Source organism: Pteropus medius, unplaced genomic scaffold (assembly GCF_902729225.1).
Source record: "Pteropus medius unplaced genomic scaffold, Ma_sr-lr_union100, whole genome shotgun sequence".
Classification (NCBI taxonomy): domain Eukaryota; kingdom Metazoa; phylum Chordata; class Mammalia; order Chiroptera; family Pteropodidae; genus Pteropus; species Pteropus medius.
In genome coordinates this window covers 7,109,050-7,133,344 of record NW_024347788.1, presented here as the reverse complement: position 1 = coordinate 7,133,344, position 24,295 = coordinate 7,109,050, and the positions used below count along the sequence as shown (strand labels likewise).

Here is a 24,295-nt window from a genome sequence, read left to right as displayed (position 1 = left end):
TCAGTTTTGTTGCTAGGTGCTTAATAGTGATCAGGAATTTTTCATTTGATGGCTAACTTCAAATAATAGAAAGTTCAGTAAAACTACATGTAACTGCAGGGACAAAATGAATACGTCATGTTTGCCCACCATAAAATTTGAGCATTTTTCCTCGAATTTTTCTATTTGCATTCATAAAATGATACTGCCTAGCTTTTGTATGTGAGTGTATGTAAATGGAGGTTTCACTCTGTGTAATTCTCGTGTTCTCAAAAGACCTGTTATTATGTATAAGGGGAACATGGATTTAAAAATCAAAAAGGTGGAGAAGAGATTCCAGACCTGGTGTATAAATTGTAGTAAAAATGCCATTTCTTCACTTTTTTTGGACATATTGAAGAAATTGACCTTGTAAATTTAAAGTTTCCTGGTGGAAAGTTAAGCATGCAGCCAGTAGGTAGATACGGTATTCATTAGACTCATACATCATGAGTGCCCTTGGAAAGATTTCAAACATCATAGTTTCGCATGGATAACTTTTGTTATTCCTGAATAGCCCTTTGCTTCACCATCTGTCCCTACTAATTTTTTTCCTAAGGCAAATATTTTGGGGGAGAGCGCTATGAGATGAATCCTGCATTATATGAAATGTTACCTTCTTCGAGTCCTTCTAATACTGCAGAGTAGTTCCGAAACACTTGATCCCCACTTGCTGTCATCATCCTCTTCATGTAAACGTTTTCTGAGACTTCTGTGTTCCATAGTAGCTGGCTTTGTTACACTGTGTTTTCATATCTACTAATGCAGATTGGAAAAGAAAGATGAAACTAATCTTGGTTTATTTTAGTATATTATAAAAATTTACCTAATCCATAGTGGTTTTGTGGTTTTACCAAACCAACATTGAGAGTTTATGTTTTTATTATCTGATCAGAGCATCCCTTTAGACCATTTATTTCATACAGAAAATATCAGATTTATTTAGAGAGCCAACGCTGGTATTTAGAATTTCTAATCTATGTTTTTTATATAGTAAGATTTACATTAAGATAAAAGAAGTACGTATGTAATTGACTCTTACAGGCAGATGTTGCTTTCCTAGAAATGACTACATATGTATCAGAAAAATAAAAGAAATATGTATATGTATGAAATATATCACGAGAAATATGTAAATTCCTTATTGTAAATCTACATAACCTTCTAAGTTAGAAAAGGCAAACTATCAAGTACAAACGCAGTTGAAACACATAAAGAAACATCAGCTTCGGCACTGGCCTTAGACCCCTAAAGCGTGAGTCCAGCGCTTCACATTAGTGAAGTATGAGCTGGTTTCGAGCTTCTTTCTTTCTGACAGTGGATACTAATGTCATCTAGGGTCCACAAATACAGAAAAATGTAAATAACCGATAGATAAATGTGTATTTTGTCCCTTACAGAGGGATCTGTGCCTATCTTATCTTTTAATGTGCTATTAGCATTCTTTATAGCAAGTTTAATGAACCTAAATCAGATGAAACTAGGCTGGTCACCTGGACCACCAACAGGTTGGTACTGCGGTTTCTTTTTCAGATCGGAGTCTCTCTCCCCATACACCACCTGGCTGGCTGCTATTTCGGACACGGACGCACTGCTGGCTGAGTGGGGCAAGGGCGGCGTGGTCACCGTCGACACGGGAGGTCACATCCGGCTTTGGGAAACAGGGCTCGCACATCTGCAGCGCTCGCTCACGGAATGGAGAAACATGATCGGACAAGGCGACGGCCACATGCAGGTACCTCCCCCTCCAGTCGACCTTGCCTCTTACGGGTGCGCGTTTGGCTCCAGATGCCACAGTCACGAAAGCTTCTAGCCCAGCGGCTGAAGCGTAGTGTCTGAAATCACTAAAATGAGTTTCGCACTCAGAAGAAGACAAATCTTCTCCATCTAGATAGTGAAAAAGTAAAAATATTCTCTTTCTTCCCCGTCAGTGCTTAACTACGCGGGTTCCCCACATCACGTGTTAATACGACCAGCTTTTATTTTTCACTCGGAAGCGTTCATCAGCTTCCGGCACCACTTTTACTGTCATCGTTGACAGCTACCCAGGAGAGGGGCGATGCGGAGGGTCTAAAACGGAGCACTTTACTGCAGGGCCAAAACCTTTAGACTAGAGAAGATCAGCAAAATGATGCGTCCAATGGAGACGTGTTTTCGCCAGCCTCCTCATTTCCAGCGAATGCGATGTCTGGCGGGCGTAATAACTAGACCAAACCGTGCGCTGGTGAGAAAGAACAGGGACAGGTCGCCAAGGCGAGAGACTCCTCGACTGCAGAAATGACTGTCACCGCCCAGTCTGGCTGCTGTCTGGAACTCCTGTGGGCAGCGAGGAAGGCCGTGTGCCCGTAAATACTAAAGGTATAGTGGTAGGATTTATTCGTAATTATTTATTTTAATCCTCAGAAGAAAGCGTCCTTGTTCACATTTCATTTTTGCCCGCAAAAAAACAGAGTTAGGTTTCTGCCAGCTGTGTCGCTCTGCAAAGAGCCAATTAACAAGATAAGAAATTCCCACAAACGATTCCATTGCTACCTTATTAATAATGACTATTTTATGTGTTTATTTTTGTGATTTCTTTAAAGGAGAAATATGTATGTGAATAAATAATACATATTTCACTTAGATTCTTAAAAGCTTGTAGGAATATTTTGAATATCAGAAACTAATGTAGGCAAGCAACCTTAAATCCTTTTGAAATGGCATGAATATATTAATTTAATTTAATTAAGCTAAAACAAATGTATAACTCTAAAATAAACATGTCGTTAAGTGCAATGGATTTATCACAGCAGCAGACAGAATGTTGGTCACTATCCATAATAATGATTAGAAAATTAATTAACTATGTTTCTATTTCTTTTATTATTCTAAACATTAGTTTCTTCTCCTTTTTAATTAAGCTGCTATTTTCATTACAGATATCGATCCCTAATAGTACATGCTATTGCATTTGAATTTTTAATTGTATTTTAATTGTATTTTCTTTTAATTTCTCACGTGCTCTAGACATCGAAGGGCATGTGTTTCCCACGTGGCCTGTCGAGTTTATCTTTTACAACAGAACTTTCAAAAGGACTTTTACTCATGATTTTGATAACTGGTCTCGACTGCTACAGAAATTAGCCCCTGTTTGTGTTCTAGCCGTGTAGCTTTCCTCTTCTCGGTGTCTTCCCGGGCTCTGGTGTGCATCTTTGTATCCCCAGCTCCTACCACAGTGATTGGTGCACGACGGGCAGTCAATATGCTTGTGTCTGCTCACGTTCATACATGCTAAATTATACTGGTCCTTAAGGCTATTTGATAGCGAATGGAATTCTTTTAAACTGTCACAAATTATTCATTTGTTTTTATGTAACCAAATAAGTATTTGTTGAATGAACATATATGATTATTAAGTTAGAAATGAACAGAATTATAGTATCTAACATCTCAGAAATAAGCAAAATATTTGGCTATATTATACAGGGAAATATCTGATCCTTCCCAAAACCAAACATTTTCCAGGAAACCTATACCTTTATGTCTCCAGTTTGCTGTTCATCCATAGCAGAAATAAGATTTATTCAGTAATAAAGTTAATGTAATTCAGAATTAAATGATAGTTCCATTTGGAAAACCAGAATGGATGTTATCTAACATTCTCTTTCTACCTATGCTGTTCCCTGATCCATTTTGTTTGATATTGAAACATAACACTTACAGATTTAAACGGAGAATGAATTGTAGGCATGTCTTTATGTCTAAAGAGACTGGATTCATTGTCTAAACAGCCTGCCATTGTTTTAATTTTTGGTCGTATCTCTCCTCTTCCTCCTCTCTGCTTGGTAAATAATGAGACCGCACATTCAATCGCTCTTATTTAGACCCCTTCACGTTATTATTTACAAGTAGTTTACACAACCAAATCTACATAGGAATTATTCCAGGGGCAATGGTAATATCACGCAAAAATTTGTCTTTTACATTTCCCTTCCTATTCAGTCCTTCAAGCTATTCATTTATGGACCCTTTAGTCAGCATAGATCTGCCTCTGATTTTGGAGCTTGATTAGAAGTATTGAGAAAGGAATCGGACCTCCATACTTCTCACCCGCCAACTGCCCACAGCTTTTCCTGTCACCGGCAGAGTAACCTGATCTCCATCTAGTGGCCAAATGGGCTTACTTTACATAATAGAAATTAAAAAGCCTGGTTTACAGTAGTTAGAGGCAGCTCCCAGGCCTACTGGAATGACCCACGCCTGTCTCGGTGGTTCCTGTTGGCCATGAGACGCTCGTTTAGGTCAGCAGTGAAGGCCAGGCAAACAACCTGCCGTGTGATCCACCACTTACTGACCCCCACCTTTCCCTGGTCCTTGGGCTGGTATCAGAAGAACCGTTTATGTTCAGATAAGCTCTGCCAGTCCCATGCTTTCTCTCAATCCTTTATGTCTGTGCTACATTTCAGGCTTCTAGAATTATTAGCTCCGAAGCCATCGTTGCTTTGAATTTTTATTTTCATTTAGTGAATTCATGGATAGTTTTTTTTAATCCATACAGCTTATAAGAGAGTATGTATTAAGCTCTGCATATACCATGTGATCATTAATTTTACATGCTTTGATAGAAACGTGGTTTTTTATGGTAAACAACAATAATAGTAAACTTAAAACATCACTATATCTGTTGTTCTGAGAGCCTATTATAAAGAATCCGTTTTTATTACTTTCAGACTCCACATTTTCAAAAGCATGGGTTAAGTATAGCCAAAATTCTTCTAACTATGCTTCATAGTGTTGTCTATAAAGCACACTTTTTGTATATTTTTATTTAGTTACATTGGATTCCTCTCAAGAAGGCTGTGAAAGTTACACCACAATTTTCCTCAGAAATCAAATCATCTCTAAAACACTCCTGGTGACTATTCTTGTGGGAGCAAAAAAGCTAAAAGGTTACAGTTTTCAAATGTTGTTTTCTAATCACAGTAAACTAATCAGGAACTAAATCTTACATATGTTATTAGCAGAAACTCTCTGAGGCCTTTGAATAGCACTTCATTAACTGTGTACTTTAAAAATTGATAGACTCCTCTGAAGCATAGTGTGGGACTGGGACCTGTTCACCCTTTACAGCTAAGACAGTGCCTGGTACATGGCAGACACAGTGACTATTTGAAAATAGAGAGAAGCATAAAAAATACATAGAAAAGGTAACTAGTTTGTTTTAAGCACCACTTATCCTTTCCCCGTTTCAAAGAAAACATTCTAGGGATGTGAGTAAGTGCTGCTCACTGTTCTTAGGTCACTAAGTCTGGTCTTTTCTGTAACCACCAGCCCAACAGTCAGGATGTTTTAAGATCTCGGTGAGACGTTAAGGCCAACTTTCAGTTGTGGAAACCACTAGGTTACTTCATCGCCACTCTAGGAGCAAATTTAGTTCTTCAACGTACGGGTTCTCTGTGGGGGTCTGCCATTCTTCGTTCCTTTTGAGGAGAGTAGTCCACTCTTGCACATCCTTCTTCGCTCTCGTCGGTGACTCCGAAGATACAGTAATTCCTGGCACAGAGTAATCAGTAAACAAATAAAAACTTGAGGGAAAAAAAGGCAAAAGCTTAGAATTCAGGTAATACTGGACTACTGAATTCTTTAATGCTTATATGGCAACGAAACCGAATTTAAAAGGAACTCTGTTACCCAAACACCAAACATTAAATAATGACCTAAGGAGTTACATAATTCATCATCTATCCTCGTGTTAAAATCTGAGGTTTGTTTATAATCCCGTTTGGAAAGAGTTTTTGTCAGGCCCAAAAAAGGAATTGAAAAAATGGTTTGTGCCTAAACCTGTCAGCTTGAAGAAAAGCAGGAAATCAATGATGGGACAATTGTCAGCAAAGGATTATAGTGTTTAGCCTTACTCAAAAGACAAATTAGGACAGGACCAAAAAACACACGGCAAAACATACATCATCTTTAACCTGAGTCCTGAGAACAGTAAAGAGCAAGTCAAATTTGGAGCTTTCTTAATTTTTCCGTGTGCAATGTTCTTCTGTCTGTCCTTATAACATTCTAAAAATATCTCTTTTTTTATTTTTCTGTTTCTTTACAAGTTTAGGCCAGAGGTACCGTCTATAACATCTCTCCGTAATATTTCTACCCACTCACTCACTCACTTATTTATTTATTTATTTATTTATTTATTTATTAAACATTTCTTGAGTGCCCAGCATTGCTAGGATATAAAATTAAATACAAGTGCAGACCCAGGAAGCTTACAGTCAAGTAGAGCTATAACCAAATAAATTACACTGCAATGTGATAAAAAAAAAAAAAAGTGATAAAAGCATGATTAAAGGATCAGAGAATCACTTAACTCTATCTTTGGATAGAGTCGGCGCTCCAAGATGAATTAATGCATGAGACTGGTTTTGCTTCTTACCAAAATCCCAGTAAAAGAAGGACAAAGGGTCAAAGAAGATATAAGGGCCAAAGGTACGAAACCCAGGAGGACAGAGAGAACCGGAGACATGACAACAGCAGGTGGCAGCAGCACAGGATGGAAAATAGATGTCTGGGTAGTAGCAGAGTTAGCCCCTGGAGAGAGCTAGAACCCATTTCTCTAGAGGGGGAAGCCAACAAGACGCGAGCCGCTTCACTCTGCGGAAGCCCAGAAAGCATCAGAACTTGGAGCCAGCATGTACCTTTGAACGTTGGAGTGTGGGGTGGCCCTGAAGATGGCAGGATTAGTTGAAAGGCTGTGCAGAGGCCACTCAGACATCCAGGTTTTCTCTTCCATCTTATGCACCTTGGCAGCTGGCTCGCCACTACCCTTCGGGAGCTGTAAGGGAGATGTGCACCGTTTAGGGCAGGTGTGAGACCAGACCTCATAGCCAACAAGGAGATCAGGTGAATGTCTGCATCCGTATTTCTACCTCTCGAGCGGGAGACTGGGCGAATCCTCTCTGGAAACTGACGCGACCAAGAGAAACACCTTTCTAACGCTGACGTGTGGGGGTTCCTCCCGAGTAACCTTACAATAAGACCCACTTGTTAACAAGCCCTGCCGTTATGCAAACAAGTTTTCAGTCCGCTTTTTAATGCCTTGTTCTTAAGTATGAGTAGATGGCCTCTTATATGAAAGTTGAAAATCAAAGCAAATGCACAGAGAAAATAAAGAAGATGCAGAAAGCAGAAAAACATTTCAGAGCGACAACTGATACTCTCAGGAAGGTAATAGAAAATATTAAAATCGCAAAAAGAAACAGGATGTTATTTTAACATAGCATCCTTCAAAGAATAAGAAAGACCCCCTGGAAATTAAAAAATAGTAGTAGAAGTAAATTCAATAGAAAGGGTAGGACATTAGGGAACTCTCTCAAAGGACAAAAACATCAAAAATAGAAAAGATTCAAAGAAAAATAAAAGGGCAGGAAGTGACCCCAAAAGTAATTTAAGACAATTTCAATGAACTAAAGAACAGGTGTTCGGTGTCACAGATGGAAAACGTACACCCCCAAAGCGTATCCACTTGACACTTTAGAAACCTCGTGAGTGAAGAGGCAATGATGAAAACTTCCAAGTTGGGGAACGTGGGGAACAGGTTATATAAAACGTACTAGAAACCTTCATGGCACTGGGCTTCTCAACACCAGCATTGAAAGCCAGAGGCAAAATGATTTCCCACCCAGAATTTATACCCAGCCACACTATTAATGAAGCATGAGAGCCGACTAAAAAGTTATCAAACATACAAATCTCAAAAAACCTACCTCTTTCTCAGGAAGCTACTGCATGATACCCTTTCACCAAAAGCAAGGTGGAAACCAAGAAAGAGGAAGCTGTGGGTGGAAAGAGTGGTTTTAGCCAAGGAAGAGGAGAAAGTCATTCGTAGTGTGAAAGGGTGACCTAGAGGACAGCTGTGCCGCAGGCCTGAAGACCAGGTCCCGCAGCTGAGTGGGAAAACAGAGAGCTCCACAGAGAATGGATACTTTGAATTTTAAAAATAAAGAAACTGGTAATGTTAGAGGCTGACAGTGCTGAGGGGAATTCACAGCTCTGCTTCAGAAACGGGGCAACAATCGGTGATAGATGCATAGAGTTCATGGGCACTACATTGATTATCTTATGAAAATATTTCCAGAAGTCACCCATTTGAACACGTTTCTGAATGCTAACAGAAAGCTTTCGTGGCAGTGGCGGCGGTTATTGTCGACTTTTAAGTATTCCTATATTGAGGTTGAGGTCAGAATTCTGTCGCCGGTAACAGGAGTCACACACTGAGTGGAGAGACCGGGAAGGTAGACCTGTTCGAGGGGATCCAGGGGCACAGGCCCTGGAGAGTCAGCAGGCAGGACAGACTCACGCCGGGAGTAACTCCTGTTGTGGACGTTGTTTTAACTAATACTCCGATATCAGTGTTGAAAGGAGGAAGGATAACCCTGCTGTGGTGCTGAAATAATACCTGGTACTTACCTGTGCGTGTGCTTGTCGCGCATGTTTACACAGTTTAACCCTGTGGGTCACCATAGCCACCCTCGGGGGTAGGTCCGGTTCCTACCCCAGTTTACACAGGAGGAAACTGAAGCACAGCGCCACATAAGACACCAGCGCGTAAAGAGGCGAAGTAGTGTCCTTCGCGGTGAAGCAGTCTGCTCCTAAATGTACCTTAGCTCACTCACCCACTGCCGCCACCTGACGTGCTCTCACCCACAGACGTGGGAAAGAACCTGCATTTTCACGTCCCATGGATGCAAGGCTGGGCTAGGGGACACGGTTACCCATTAGCTTTCCGGAAATTGTTTCACGCTGTGCTGCTGTCCAGCGATCTTAACCCTCAGTCTAAGAAATATGGATTTAAAGAATGATACAAAAGCTATTTCTCTTCTTCACACATACACATAATTAAATTTTAATTAAAGTTTCATACAGATGGTTGAAGAGAAACAAGGTCTGACAGGAGTTAAAATGATTGTCTAGAACCGGTTTCACGTGAACCTCTGTAGGAAAAGCTGGTCAGGAGCTAGAGGTATGAGGGTGCACCTTCTCCCACATAATTGCCGCTCGCTCTCTAGGCAGAGGACGGCTGTGTATTTCCTCCATGATCTATAGCCCAATAACTGAGCCGTCGGTGTTCTTTGCTTTCATCAAACACTGCTAAAAGGTTTCATCCCAGAGAGAAAAGTGCACTTATTTTTAGAGGGGGAGTGTGAAGCTTGGAGTCTGCAGGGCCGGGCAGAGCCTGGCTGGGACGCACAGGCCAGGGGGACCGGACCAGCTGGTCTGAACCAGAGGAAGCTGGCATTTCATTCACTTAGAAGTTGCTTTCCTTTTCCGAAGATCTCTGTTCCCATGATTTCATTTAATCTGTAAAGCATCAATCTTGTTTCAGCCATGTCTGTGCACCCCCGAAATGACCATCACTGCATTTTAAAAAGTGACGTGATTTACCAATAATTGTCTGCCCATGAAAAAAGAGAAAACTTTTAAGTATAATCTCAGTCTGTATTAACGAATGGTCTTCTATCATCCCCAAGTTTCAAGCAACAATTGATACCTATAGATCCAAATAGAATTACATATTTGTCATTATACTTTTTTTTTTTTGGTGGGGAAGAAGTTTTCCCGTATCATTATATCTATAATCTAATGGCTATTATCATTTGAATCTCAAGTTCTTAAAAACTGTTGCCCCTCTTCCATATTGCTAGTCGATTTTCATATAAAAAACAGTATTTATTTATACTCTAGATCTGGCTTCAGGAAGGTCAGCAAACCATAATTTCCTAGGGAGCTGATAGTGATCCAAGCTGTAGGATTTCTCTGTGGCATTGGCAGGTTGTCATCTATTGAATTATGAAAGTTATGGACACACGATAGGTATTTGATTTCCTGTGGGATGCTTACACTGTGAAGTTGAGGCGATGGCCAGGTATGAGCTGATGGAGAAAGGTTGAATATGGGACATAGAAGCACACATTACAGCCATCTCTTTTGGAACTCTGGGGCAATGGCAGACCGCTAAAGGAATCAGGAGAGCCAGAGAGGTGATAGAGTGAGTCTAGGCATTCTGGATATGCTGAGTTAGCATGGAGTTTTCACTTGAAACCATGGAAGTGGTTAGATGCTAAGGAGAAGAGAGAGATCGAACAGAATATTTGGGACAAATAAGCTATGTTTTTAGAAATACAAATGATTGTTTCAGAAACCTATTTAACAAGGAACCCATGTCCAAGCTATTGGGAGACACTGTATAACTTAGTCGCCTCTTAGAGATAAAATTATAATGAGTAAATATCTGGTCTTGAGAAGTCCCATGTAAAGAAACCTCTGTAATTTGTTTAATCCAATAGTCCCCACATGTTTCTAATTACAGCCAGGTCACATGTCATTTATGACTCCAGAGAATAAATCTGGAATGCTAGGGTTAAATCAACGATTCAAAGATTAATTTTCCACTATACCTTTTTAAGGGAGGACTTATTATTTCATGTGATTCCAGATTTACTATAGAATCAAAAGCTATGTAAAATGATGTGTCTTAGGAACATTGAAAATGACAGAAATTCAACTCACACTAATTTAAGGGACAAAAGGGAATTTATTGGCTCGTGTAACCAAGAAGTCCCCGGGCCTTAGGCACAGCTCAGACCAAGGCCTCAGCAGCCCAGGACCCTGCCTCTCTCCTCTTGGCTCTGCTTTTTTCTGAGGTAGCTTCATTTTCATATCATCTTTATCCACCCGGTGGCCAAGGGGCCCTGGTAGCACTGGGAGATAGATACGTGGTTCTCACTGCTGGCTGTCCCAGGAAAGGGGGACTGTCTCTCCAGCAATCTCAGCAGAAGTCCTCGTGCCCAATACTGTGGCTAAAAGGGTGGGGTGCTCTGGTTGGTCAGACCTAGGTCGTGTCTCCCAGCGGAGGCTCCTAGAGTTTGGGATGAGAGGGGATCGGATCAGCCCCGCTTGAACCGCAAAGTTGGGGATTAGCGATCGGGGAATGCTCCCAAAGAAATACTGAATAAGCGAAAAACCTGACCAGGTGGGCTTTGTGCGTGTGGTGGTAGTGGTTTTGACAGGTAGGGTCAGCCCCTTCCAAGTGACAGCTAATGATCTCCCTTCTGGGACAGGGCTTCCTGGAGGCCGGGACTCTTATCAGATCCGTTTTGCCCTAAGCACAGCATTCACGAAGCATGACGCTTACCAATGCAAGATGACGATGATTAGGCCAGTGGCGATATATCGCATCCATTCATTTTATCTTCCCTTTAATTCCTAGAGTGAATACCTCAGAAATATGTACTTGGTTTTCTAAGTGCACGTAGGGCACAAATACATAATCTGCTTACAGTCGTCTCGTGAGACTTCCCAGTTGCCAGGGACTGAACGAAATCGTCGCTTCTCCCTTTGCAGTGCTCCGATGGCATTACGGTGGGTTTTTCCCCTCCCAACAAAAAGAATTTACTAACATTGGATAGCTTTCATTATTTTTTTTCTTTTAGATATTTTTAAGAGGCGAATGCGGGGCTGTTAAAGGCCTGACGTTCCACATTGCTGCTATGGGTTGAATAATCCTTTCCATAAAGAACCAACGCCTGTAACGCCCCTGTAGGAAATCTGAAACTCACATTGGTTTGGGGCAAGCCAAAAGGGAAAGGGCTGGCTGCATTCGCTGGTGACTCATCGTTAACCTCAACCACTGTGCCGTCATATTTACCTATAAGTCATCACCCGGAAACAAATTCAAGTGTTCTGAGTCTGGTTTGAATTCACCCATAGAGCTCCCTACAAATATAGAAGGAACATTTCACAGCAGTTAATGGTAGTGTTATTATTACTATGGCTCTCTTAATACTAACATACAATGTCTTTTTCCTATTCTGTGGCCCCTAACTACTTAGATTTTAAAAATCAGCTGCAGCTCTCTCTGGTTTGATGCTGGGGGTGAGCCTCTGGATTGCCCTCGGATTTAACAGGACAGACTTCAGGATTCTGAATGTAAATCTCCTTCTCACCCACGCCCAAAATGAGAGATATTTAGATAGAAAGATGACGGATAGATGGATAGACGATAGATAGATGGATAGATAGATGATAGAATATTTAGAGTTGCTTATTTTTATTATATAAGATATATGTATTTATTATATAAGATATATATAATTTTTCTAAAGTTGCTGTAGGATTTCCTTTACAAAATAGGCCTCGATGCTCCCACCCGGTAGGGAAATAGCCTCCCCTCCTCAGGGCCTTAATCCCAGCTCTATTTATAATTCCCATCCCCTGGCGTAGACAAATAATTTAACCTTTTGTTTTTCTTTGCCAAATCTAATCATGTTTTTAAAATTTTTTGTTTATTTTATATTTCTTTCTATACTTATTTTTTTTTCATGAGCCATTCAAAAGTAAGTTGTAGACGTGATACCTGATTACCTCTAAACACTTCAGTATTTCCTCAAAACAAAAGCACTTACCTACATAACCACAATCCAGACCCCAAAATCAGGAAGTTAACACTGATACAGCGGTAATGGCTAATCCACAGACCTCATTCAAATCTCAGATGTCCCAGTAACATCCTTCTTAGCAAAAGGAAGCAATCCAGGATCATCCGTTAACATCAACTAGCATTTAGTTACATTTAGTTCACATGTCTATTATCTTTCAGTCTAGAACAGCTCTTCATCTTTCCCTGACTTTTCATGACCTTGACATTTTCAAAGAGTGTAGGCCAGTTATTTTGCAGAATATCCCTCAATTTGGGTTTTCTGATGCTTTCTCATTTAGATTCAGTTTATGCATCTTTGGCAGGAATATCACAGAAATGATGCTGTGTTTTTCTCAGTATATTCTATTAGGTGACACAAGATGTCAGTTTGTCCCATTGCTGGTGATTTAACTTTGAATTTTGGTTAAGGTGTCATCTCCACTCAATCTCTACCCTGTAAAATTACTGTGTATTTCCCTTTATAATTAATACATGTATTCCTTGGACATACATTTTAAGACTCTGTAAATATCTTGTTTCTCATCACAGTGTCATCCATTAATTTTATCATCCACTGATGATTCTTGCCCGAATCAGTTATTACTGCTGTGGTTGCCAAATGGTAATTTTTTCCAAATCCATCATTCCCTCCACATTTATCAGTTGGCATTCCAAGCTAAGGGAGTCCACCGTTGTTTGTTTATCATTAGTATGACCTCGTGGATTTCTATCTTATTTAATAGGTCATAGTCCATCACCATTCTTATGTTTGTTGATGCTCAGATTGTTGCAGCTTTAGCCAGTAGGAGCCCCTTTCCCTATGTCCCTTGCGAATGGATGTCCAGAGCAACATGAATAGTGCAACCTCAACAGCTTCTCTCCAATATAGTGTCATACTTCTGTTAAGTTGTCGTTTTAGTGGAGGCTTCTATGCCTACGTGTACCAGTTACCCTCAGAGAGCCCCAGAATGTTCCATCATTCATAACCATTTATGTTGGAGGAAAACCTACAAAGATCTGCGATAATATAGCCACCACATATGTTGAATATTTTTCCTCGTTGTAACAGAGAAATTGTCCATTGTAATCTCTCGGTCTCATTAAAGATTTGGCCTGACATAGATAATTTTTTTCCTGGCCATTGGACCCAAATAATATAATTATAGTGACTTTTTATTATTATGTTATTTGACACTTATCTATCCTGCAGTACTGTATTATTAACATTGTATAGCTCCAGATTTTTCTCGTTCGTGTGGCTGGAATGATTATTTCTACTGACCACACGAGGGTGTCCGTGAGCTTGGAAAAGGAGTATTTTGGTGGACTTCAATAACTACTGGAACTTCGACAACAGTAATTGTTGTCATTTCACTATATTTGGAAGTTATCATTAAAAAGTGCAGTCAGGTTAGCCAGAAGACTGAAGCCAGCATTCTTTCTTTTTAGAAGATCTTTCGACTATCAGATGGAAGGCTTTTATGAAAAGAAATTAGAATTCTCAGCGCTGTTGTATGGCACAGAAGTTTCCTCGGGTCAAGAGTTAAGAGACCAAGTCCTCTTTGGGGTTCCACCGCCAGTGTGTGGCTTTGGGGTATCCCGGTATCTCTCTGGGCCTTGATTTCTTTATCTATAAAATGAGATAGAGTATAAGATGACCCTTTAGGCCCTTACACAAATGGCGACAATGAAGACGGGATCTAAAGTTAGGCATATATCCAAGAACTTCTTCGTCCTGGTGGTTCTTTTTGTCATTGACTGCTTAGAATGTTCTGGCTGCATTCAATACACTCTCTCTTATGATCGCAACAACCACCACTTCAGGTTATGTAATATGGTCTCATTCTGAGGTTGGGCTTAAGTAATTTGCCCAAGGTCATTCCCCTAACAACGAACAAACTGAGATTTCAGCCTCATTCTCTCTAACTCAGAAGACTTTGTTTTTATTCCTTTTTGTCACATGGCCTCCCTAGGGCCAAAAGACTAGTTTCAATGGAGAGTGTACCTCGGAGAAGAAAACAGATCATTTTCTGCCCAGTGGCGTTTAGATCAAATACTTACAGGTGCCTGACGCATAAAGTAGATGAAGACCCAGGCCAGGAGTGTCTTAGGTAGACAGGAAGTCCCGCCCCATCTGCGAGGGCAGCCTCTTCTTAGCCGTTGCCCTGTGAGAATACAGGCTCGATCGAGCCTTATCATTTTCAAGGGAAGACTGAAATCTGTATTTTTAAATGAAATCTCATTCATTTGAAATTTTGGCAACAAGTTCAGAATTTTGGGGAGTGGAAGGGAGGCCAAACAAACACTCGAGGACCCAGACATCGCTCTTTCCTCTCGCCAGGTGGGGGCAGGGTCCAGAAACGAGGCCCCGCTCTCCTCCCAGCTTTAACAAGCAACTTGCCTCTGTTGGTAAGTGCACTTTCTTGCTTCACAAAGCTCTCAGGCTCTCCCAATGGCTTTAGGTATTTAAAACAGGGATTGGCAAACTCTACCACCTGTCTTTATATGGCCCACAAGCTAAGGATTGTTTTTACATTTTCAACAGTTTAAAAAAAATCAAAAGAAGAATAATATCTTGTGACATGAAAATTATGACATTCAAATTTCAGTGTCCATAAATAAAGTTTTATTGGAACACAGCCACATTCAGTTATTTATGTTTTGTCTATCGGTGCTTTTGTACAAGGACAGAACATAGACCATATAGCCCATAAAGCCTGAAATATTTCCTCTTTGGCTCTTTACAGAAAAAGGTGCCAACCTCTGGTTTAGAATTCAAAAGCCAAAAAGATGGGCAGTGCGCCTCTCCTTTCTGCCCTATTCACATACCTAGCCAGAGATAATTTTTAAAAAATAGAATCTACTTAAATCACAGGAAAGGAAAGGGAGAAAATTAAGAAAGAAAACAAAACAAATGTCTCGAAATATTATCTGGGCATAAAGAGATAAAAATGATGTTTCTTCTCCCAAAGTTATATGCATGTCCTCTATTAAAATTCGTAATATTTCAAATATGTTTTATATGCTGTTTAAGTCACAATAATAAACAATATAACTCTATTAACTGTTGGGAGAAACCTAATCTTGCCCAGAGTGTTTTTATTTTTCATGCATTTTGTGAGACGGAGCAGATTCTCTGTTCATGAGACTCATGAGAGGAATAGAGCTAGAGTGCTCGCCACACAGCTCAACCATGCACTTCCGTGCCTGAGCCTCCTCTCACGCCCTCTCTGGCCGGGATGCCCACCACTCACTCCCGTGTTTCATCCTGCAAGGCTGAACACAGACGGCTCCAGCCTGTCCACCCCCAGCAGAATTCATCCCTTCCTCCTTGGCATCTACATGCCCTGGTCACACTGTGATCTCTTACTTTGATGCGTGTCAGACGGGCAAGCTCGCCAAGAGCGGAATCCATGTCCCCTTTAGGCATCAGCTTGGGAGCCTGACACCTAGTCAGAGCTCAGTAAATTCTTGATGAATCAGTGAATCAGTAAATGAATATATACTTAATTTGGTCGTTTAAAGCTTTTCTGAGGTCCCTCAGAGGGGTGATGAAAGCTGGGTGGTGTCTCTTAGAAGGCTGACTCTGGTTTCTGTAAGTGACCTCACTGTTACTAGCTGACCATTGCCTAGACTGGCCAATGATGACAAATCTTCAGCCCCGTTTTTCCCTACACTCGTTAGTTTGTAGCTGTAGACCAAACACCTGTGAACTAAGTAGCCAAAACCAGCTTTGATTCCCAGTTGTATCCAGTGATCCTAGGCGAGTCATCTGACCTCGCTCAAGCTCTATGTATCCCATCTGTAAGATGGAAATAATCATAGCAGCTAAAAAGCAAATGAGATAATGCACGTTCAGGTGCTCTGCGAACTCTAAGGTAGTCTATGCATGTGCGATGCTGTTATTGGTGCTAATAAATCTGTACAATAAGTAGAGAAATGATTATAGAGCATGGAGAACTAATTTTAAAATTTATAGAGCGACTGAGTTAAATTTGAAAATTTTAGGAATCCTGTTGAGTGTATTCAATAGAGCTTTTCATCGGGGCGGGATTAATATTCTGATCATAATTTACAGAGATTCGGATAAACAGTCCAAGGAATTTGATGCTTTTCTGTCTCAACTGTTTGATGGAAGCAGGATGTTTGTTGCATTGATCGTTTTAATTTTACTTTCTCTCTAACGTGTGTAAGCAGCCTCTGCATTGCTACTTTTTTGAGATACGAGTCTAAGTGTGTGCATAAAGCATTCTGGCATATTTCCTTCAGCTCTAAAATTCTGTGGTTTGATATAAGCCTTGTTACTGGAAGCAAATTCTGTTTTGTCACTAATAGACATTATCTTATTTCAATAAAGTGCATTTCAATAGAAAAACATAGCATCCCTCTTAACATCAACCCTTTGAAAATTATAAGGTGAAAGAAAAAGTAACCTTGTAACTAAATACCAACAATACTTAAAAATTAACAGTACTCAAAATATTAACCAAAAAAAAGCCCTTCTACTCAAAATTATTCACAAAGAAATACATGCAAAATAAACGTACCCCTCCCAGAAATACAGATAGTATGATTATCTGCCTGACTATAACTCATAGATTGTTCATCTAACACAACAAGTATGCCTGGTTATTCCATAGCATTTCATTGTAGTATTCCTGAGTAACTGAAGATAATAGTACTTTACCCATTGTCACATGTAATCCTTCCCTAACAGTGGAAGTTTGCCGAAGGTCCAGAGTCTTCCTTCTCTAATCCATTCTACATAAACTGCTAAATTAAATCTTAAAGAGTAGCTCCGAGTATGGCACTCTAACTCAAAACCCTTCAGAAACTGCATCATCGTCAGCCTGACATACAGCCCACACTTCCTGGCGTGCATGGCGACCATGGCCCCGCCTGGAGGTCTAGCCAGGCTAACCATGCGCTGTCCCCAAACGCACCCATCTTTGCCCTTGTTCTCATGGTACCTGCCACCTGCGGCACACTCCCTTCTACCACGGCCCCTTCCCTGTTCCTACTGTCATATCCACCATCTCAAAGGTCCACCCAAGGGCCCCGCCCCCAGCCCCCAAGGTGGGCGCATCTTCTTCCTCCTTCCCACTCCGCCCACACACTTGCTCTCTACCTTTACTGTGGTGCTTATCACAGCAGCCTTGAATCCTTGAGAAATTGTCTTATTCTCTTGTGTAAGGTTTTCAAGTTTTTGAAGCCAAAGACTGTGTTTTCCTCATACTTATTTTTGCTAGGTCATGGTAGGTATTACACTTAACAAATTATGAATAATTTTAACACATTCAGCCACTTCATGCCCAGCAATGACTGGTGTTAGGGGCTTACACTGAGATCTTTCTTTTTAATAACAGCTTTTGAGCTCTAACTCACCCATTTAACATAGAGAATTTAGTGGTTTTAGTATTTTCATAGAATTATGCAACTATCAGCCCTATCTAACCCCAGAACATGTTAGTCACTCCCAAAAGGAACTCTGTGTCCGTGGAGGAGTCACCCCCACCCCCCCACCCCCCGTTTTCCTGTCCCAGGCAACTACTCATCTGCTTTCTGTCTTCTAATCCCGGACAGTGACTACAGATGGAAGCATGTAACACGTGGTCCTTTGCGATGGCTTCTTTTTCTTAGCGTAAAGTTTTACAGGTGCATTGGTCGTAGCACATGTCGGTACTTCATTTCCTTTATTGCTGAAGGTAGTCCACACATGTATATATACCAGATTTTATTATTTATCCATTCATGGACGTTTGGGTTGTTCCCACTTTGGGTTTATTATGAATAATACTGCTATAAACATTTGTATACACATTTTCACATGGACATGTATTTTCAGTTCTCTGAGTATATACCTAAGTATGGAATGGCCAGGTCATATGGCAACTTTACGTTTAATCTTTGGGGGGACTACAAGATTGTCTTCCAAAGCAGCGACACCCTTTTGTATTTCTACCAGCAATGCATGAGGGTTCCAATTTCTCCACATCTTCGCCGACATTCGTTAGGGTCAGTCTTTTTATTATAGCCATCCTAGTGGGTGTGAAGTGGTATCTCATTGTGGTTTTGATCTGTTTTTCCCTAATAGCTGATGATTCGTAAGAGCTATTGATCTGTGGTGTTCTTTCCTTGCGATGTCTTTTTCTGGTTTGGTATCCGGCCTCAGAGTGCCGGCCTCATAGATTCTGTTGAAAAGCTTTCCTTCCTCTTCTTTTGTTATCATTGGTGTTAGATGTTCAAGAATTAATAACAATTTTTCTTTGAATGTTTGGTAGAATTCAGTGGTAAAACCATCTGGCCTGGACTTTCCTCCATGGGTAGTTTTTAAGTTACTAACTCGCTCTCTTAATAAAGGCCTCCGGGGGTCTGAGGATATCAGATGGTATCAGGCTGGGACCTGGGAGTGTCTTTCTATCACTCACACCTTCTTTCCTCAGGGGCCCAAACCAAGGGAACTATAAACTCAAGAAATCTAGCCAAGTGGGACACCAGGCACCGATATACTCGCACTAACTTATTAGTCAATTGGCCAGGAAGTACCCAGTTACCCTCCGTGCGGGAGAACTGAAAACAGGGACGGCGAAAGGAGGCCAAAGCAGGTCTTCCTGCTCTCCTCCCTCCCCGCCCCAGACTCTCAGCCGTGTCTGACCGCCCCCCTCAGATGCAAGCACAGAATCGGCAGAGCGAAAAGGAAAGATGGGCCGCGTCCCCCTAAAGGACATAAGCCGTAAGCCAGTCAGCTCGCTGCACCCAAGTACGAAGTAGCTGGGAGCCTGTTACATGTTCACTGCACGGTGACCGCGCACTTGCAGAATGCAGCCCAGTGGATGTCCCAGTCTTTGCCAAGTCAGCTGACAGATGGTAGGAAGGGAGCGATGGCAGACAAAAGCCAAAGGAAGGGGCCAGACTTCCTCTCCTATAAGGAGCAAAGCTGTAGATTGTCTTGTTTATTCTTCTGGCCCCGAGTTAATGGTTCCTCTTTTATTTTTGTTAACAAATGACTCACTCGTGTTTATTATGGTAAAAATCAAGGACGGGGTGGTCTGGCGTAGCTCATTAAGGACCAGCCCTGGAACGGACAGACCGGCCTTGGTGTCTGGCTCCACTCTGTGATAACTCTGTGGCTCCGAGCGGTTTCCACTACTTCTCCGAGCCTCAGCTTCTTCACACTGAACAGGAATGATAATGCTTGAAAGAGGAGCTGTAACGACAGATGAGATAATCCACACACACAGCGTATTTCGGTGCGTGGCAGATATTAGTGCTCACTAAACATCTGCACGAGGAACACAGAGATCACAAGGCACCTGATGAGCAATCCGTGCCCCAGAAACACCAAGGGGCTCGTCTGAGGTTATGCATTCACTTCCTAGCAGAGGTCGAAAGGACAGCTATGTATTTTTAGGACTCTTCCTTAAGACAGGGGAACTCGGGAAGGAGGAATTTGGGGGACCGCTCTTTCTTACTGTTTTTAGAGAGTGAACCTTCTGATTCTTCTGCCCAACTCTGTCCCTTTTGGGAATCTGGAACCTCATACTCTGCCCCCAGGAGAAGCTCTGGGCCCACTCCAGCGAGAGGCGGCCCCCGGGGGATGCCATCGCCCTTTCTCTGTGTTATTCCCTTTTATTTTTTTATTTTTTTTCGCACGTGGAGTAAGTCACTGAGGAGCCCCTCTCTGTCCCTCACTCTCCCAGGAGCTCTGAGGAAGCCACAAGCTTTTATCTCAAGGTTTCGACTACATGATAGGTTTCCTCCGTGGCGCCCAGATTCGTGGACATGGAGGTACAGAGGGACCCCCACGCGGGTGCTGAGTCCTGAGGCACAGCGACCCTGTCACTGCCCCCCGCCCCCGGCTCTCTCTCCCCACCGCACGGGGTCCTAAAGCGCATCTCATTCTAATTTTATAGTCGTCATTTGAAAAGAGAAACCCCAAAGTAAAATCTCAATATACTCCAACTCTGAGTTTTACTCCTTACAGAGATTTCCTAGAGAGTGTTCGTTCTTCCATAACGATGGAAGAAGGGACGCCCGCAGTCGGCTGCAGGACGAGCTGGGCTGACAACGGTGATGATACAGTATCTGCAAAATCTGCAGATGGATAAGGAAAAATCTCTGGAATGTCCGTAATAACTATGTAATTTGGTTGTAGCATACAGATCTACTAGATGTCATAAACCGAATTACCAGTATCAATTTTAAATTTATTAGAACTAGGAGATTTGTGAATAAAACTTTATAGTAGGAAAAGTTAAATATTTATTTTAGCGAACTGATATCTCATATTTTCTGTCAGCTTAAAATATTAATAGTCCTCTCGTATGTAACAGAATCTGTTTTTTAAATCTAGTGCCTTGTAAGTTTTAAACTCTTATGTGAAATGTAAACATCGGCCTAATATTTTAGACTTTCTCAGAAAGCATGTCTTTATTCCTGAAGGACTCTAATCATAAATGATGTTACTTTTAATTTATGACGTTAGTTGCCAATAGCCATACTCTGATCTATGTGTTATTATTGCTATTATGAAGGTAATTATATCCGTATCTCTCCTGAGATGATAAAAAAAAAGCCTTTGTAGATCTGTGTGCAAAGTATTCGAAGAAAAGATTATTTTACTGTCTGCCAAATGTAGCTTCAAGCAAGAACTATTGTGCAGGAGCTTTTATAGACATAGATGAAATTCCTTTCGCCATTTGAACAGTGTTTACATTCAGGAAAGCTCACAGTTAAGTCTTGGACATACTGTGAAAGGATCTTTTGTTCTCTAGAAAAACATACTTCCTCATCCTTTGAGTCACCTTGTTTTTATCCCCTTGTTTACTTTTTAGGGGGAAATAATGCCCGCCTCCCCAGTAACGTCAAGGGAGGGACTGTTTCAGAAATCCAGGAGGAAAGAGGGCTGAGTTATTGGCAAAAAAAAAAAAAAAGCCAGAAATATTTTTAAAACCTGAAAAAAGTAAACAATGTCATCTCAAGCTTCAAAAAAATTACTTGGATAGGATTTTTTCCAAGGCTAAAGAAAAGGAACCTTTTTTTTTTTTTTTTAATCATAATTAACAGAGATCAGGATCAGGAAACATGACACACTCCGCTGGGGCTTCAGACACAGTCCGAGGCACTTTTTCTGTCGTGCGAGGAACGTGTCCCTTTGCTAGCTGCGTGGATTCTCTTGGGCTGGCCTAGGTTTCTGTCTTCTCCTCGCTGGTGGGACCCAGGACCACTTTCACGAGGAGCACAGGCTCGGGTCACTCAGATCTGAATTTTCTTAGCGATATTCATTTATTAGTCAATAATGCGTCTGATTCCACGTGCGACTTCAAAACTGATTTTTAAGGGAGAAGACATCATCACCGTGTACCCCAGTGCCAGTACTGCACCCAGAACTTCCTGGACACCCTGTAAACACTGGTTAAGGGAATCAATGAAATAGATACAGAAGATTTCAGGGTGACCATTTCAAACAACAGTCTTTTAAGTGAACGCGTTCTGGTGTGTGATTTTTTTTTTTTCTAAGTCTTGTTAGTCTATAGATACACTCTAGGTATCTGTGTGAGTGTTTATATATCCTTACCTAATTTGCATAAGTAGATTACTTGTGGTTGAGGGATTATCTATTCATACCCTTCTTCAGTCACCCTAAACCTGAGTCATCCAGAAAATATATCATCAAAGCTCTTAATACTCACGTGCGCGCTAGGTTTCGCCACAAGCAGAGAGCGTCAAAGTTAGCATGCTCTGGGATGTCGCCACTGGATGCATGTTTTTGTCTGTAAATGCTAAACAAAGGTATGTTCTGCTGTGCATCGTTGGTAAAGCTGGTGTGTCGTGTGCGGGGGAAAGGGAGAGACTGACGCCTGCCGGTCACTGTTAAGCCTTCTGTGTCCTCACTTTAATCCTTTACTGTCCATGTGAGAGGTGATGATATCCCCATTTTACAGATGATGAAGGAGAATCTCAGAAAGATGGTGTAATATACCCAATGTCCCACGGCCAGTATGTGACACTACCAGATTTGTCCCACTAGAGCAGGCACCGAGTGTAAGATCGTCTTGTATAAAGCTGGGTCAGACCCTATATAAATACTGTAGGTTACTAACTTTCAGAAATGTATGCCGGCCCTCTGAGCCAGGGACCTATTTAGTGATATTCATTGCTCTCCATAAATCTGATAGATATGAAAAAGGGGAAAGCGATTGCTTTTCAGAAATAGTCCTTGCTTTCTTAAACCAAGGTATGCTTCAGAAAGCATTGGATTCTGTAACTTTCAATAACACATTTATTATTTAAAGCCTGTGTAATATGGTAAAAAGAATCTAATAAACCTGGCTTTTGGAATGAGCTGGACTGGGATTCGAATCCCAGCCTTAACAGATAGTAGCTGTGTGACCCTAAGCTGCTTAACTTCTCCAAAGCTCAGGTCCCTGGCCCGCAAAATAGAAATAACAGTGACTAATAGAGAGAATTGTGAATGTCAGAAATAATATATTCAGAGTGTCTAGATTGTAAACAGCATGAGGGTAAGAATTGTAGATATATTCACATTATCTTTCCAATGCCTGGCACAGGCACACAGTATTCATCGAATGCATAAATGAATGAATGGATGATGAGTGAATGAATGAGTTCTCAGCAGATTAGGTTTTCTTTTTCGACTCTGCACATATAAATCAGAAAAAAATCTATAAGAAGCTTCAGCAAGAGGGGAGATAGCACACATCCTTTTCTTTGCGTTCTTAGAAAAGCCTTTCTTCTTCCAGATGCGCTCAGAAAACTGTAAAGTCAATGGGAAACTTACATTTGATGTTATCTTTTAAAAAAAAAAAGTTTTTTAATTTTAACAAGTGAACGATTGCAGTGCAAATCCTAACCTGGAAAGCCTGGAATTTCTAGGCAAAGAACCGCCTTTTCCTGGGGACGTTGGCGTGTTTTCGTCTCTGTTTGTTAAAGTGTCCATTCCTCTCTCCAGTCTTGCTCGGAGCAGCCAAGTGGCTGGAAATGCTTGACATCTCTGTCCTGCCACACCTTCCGCAGCTGAGGGCAAACATGTTTTCAGGAGCTCGGAGGCATCGCGTTCTCATCCCAGCAGCCAGAGCCGGAAGCAGAGTCGGCCGCACTCACCGTGCTGAGAAACACCAATCGGCATTTGAAATATTTACAGCAACATTGAACTTCCTGAGTGAGGTCATGGATGACCCGCAGATCACGAGGGTCAATCTAAGAACCGGACACCGTGTGGAAGTCTTATTCCACCCAACTTTCGGAAAAATATTCTTGAGGAAAATCCTGTTACTTTTTTCCAGTGTTGCGAGTAACATGATATATAGCTGCCATATCTCTGCTGAAAAATGAGTGTTTTGTGCTAAGCACTCTCAGAAAATAAAACAACAGTACTAATGGCTAACAATGCAGCACTTAGCGTGCCTGGCCCTATTTTAAGCGAACATGTATATTAAGCCTTTTCAGCTCCCACAGCGACCCTAAGACGTAGGTACCATTACGATCCTCATTTTACAGGTGAGGTACCTTACCCAGCTAGTGAGTGTCAAGAGCCAGGATCCGGATCCAACGTCTGTGCTCTTAACGACCATGGTGGGGTCTGTTTGAGCAGCAGGAATACATGTCTCTGTTAAGAGTGAACGAAGTATTTCTTTGATCATCCTAGAGAAGTGCCTGTGGGTAGGGCAGACCACCTCTCTGCCCTCTGTTTGTCTTCACCTGCAACATGCCTGTGTTTCAGGGTAGATCAGAGACTAGTGTGGAAAAAGAATCTCCCGAGGGTTCTCCCCAGGCTGAAGCAGCCCCTCATTGCCCCGG

General features: G+C 41.5%; 1 protein-coding gene across 6 annotated transcripts in view; it reads left to right on the top strand.

Moving 5' to 3' along the window:
• VWA8 (von Willebrand factor A domain containing 8) overlaps positions 1–24,295 on the top strand; it is a 265,675-nt gene that overhangs the window by 179,737 nt on the left and 61,643 nt on the right. For 5 of the 6 annotated variants that reach the window (XM_039877207.1, XM_039877209.1, XM_039877206.1 and 2 more), the window contains exon 37: positions 1,552–1,753. In XM_039877207.1, coding sequence (XP_039733141.1) covers positions 1,552–1,753 — 202 coding nt within the window. Of the gene's footprint in view, positions 1–1,551; positions 1,754–1,949; positions 3,585–24,295 lie in introns of those variants that run through there. The other variant, XM_039877211.1, reaches the window with a different exon arrangement.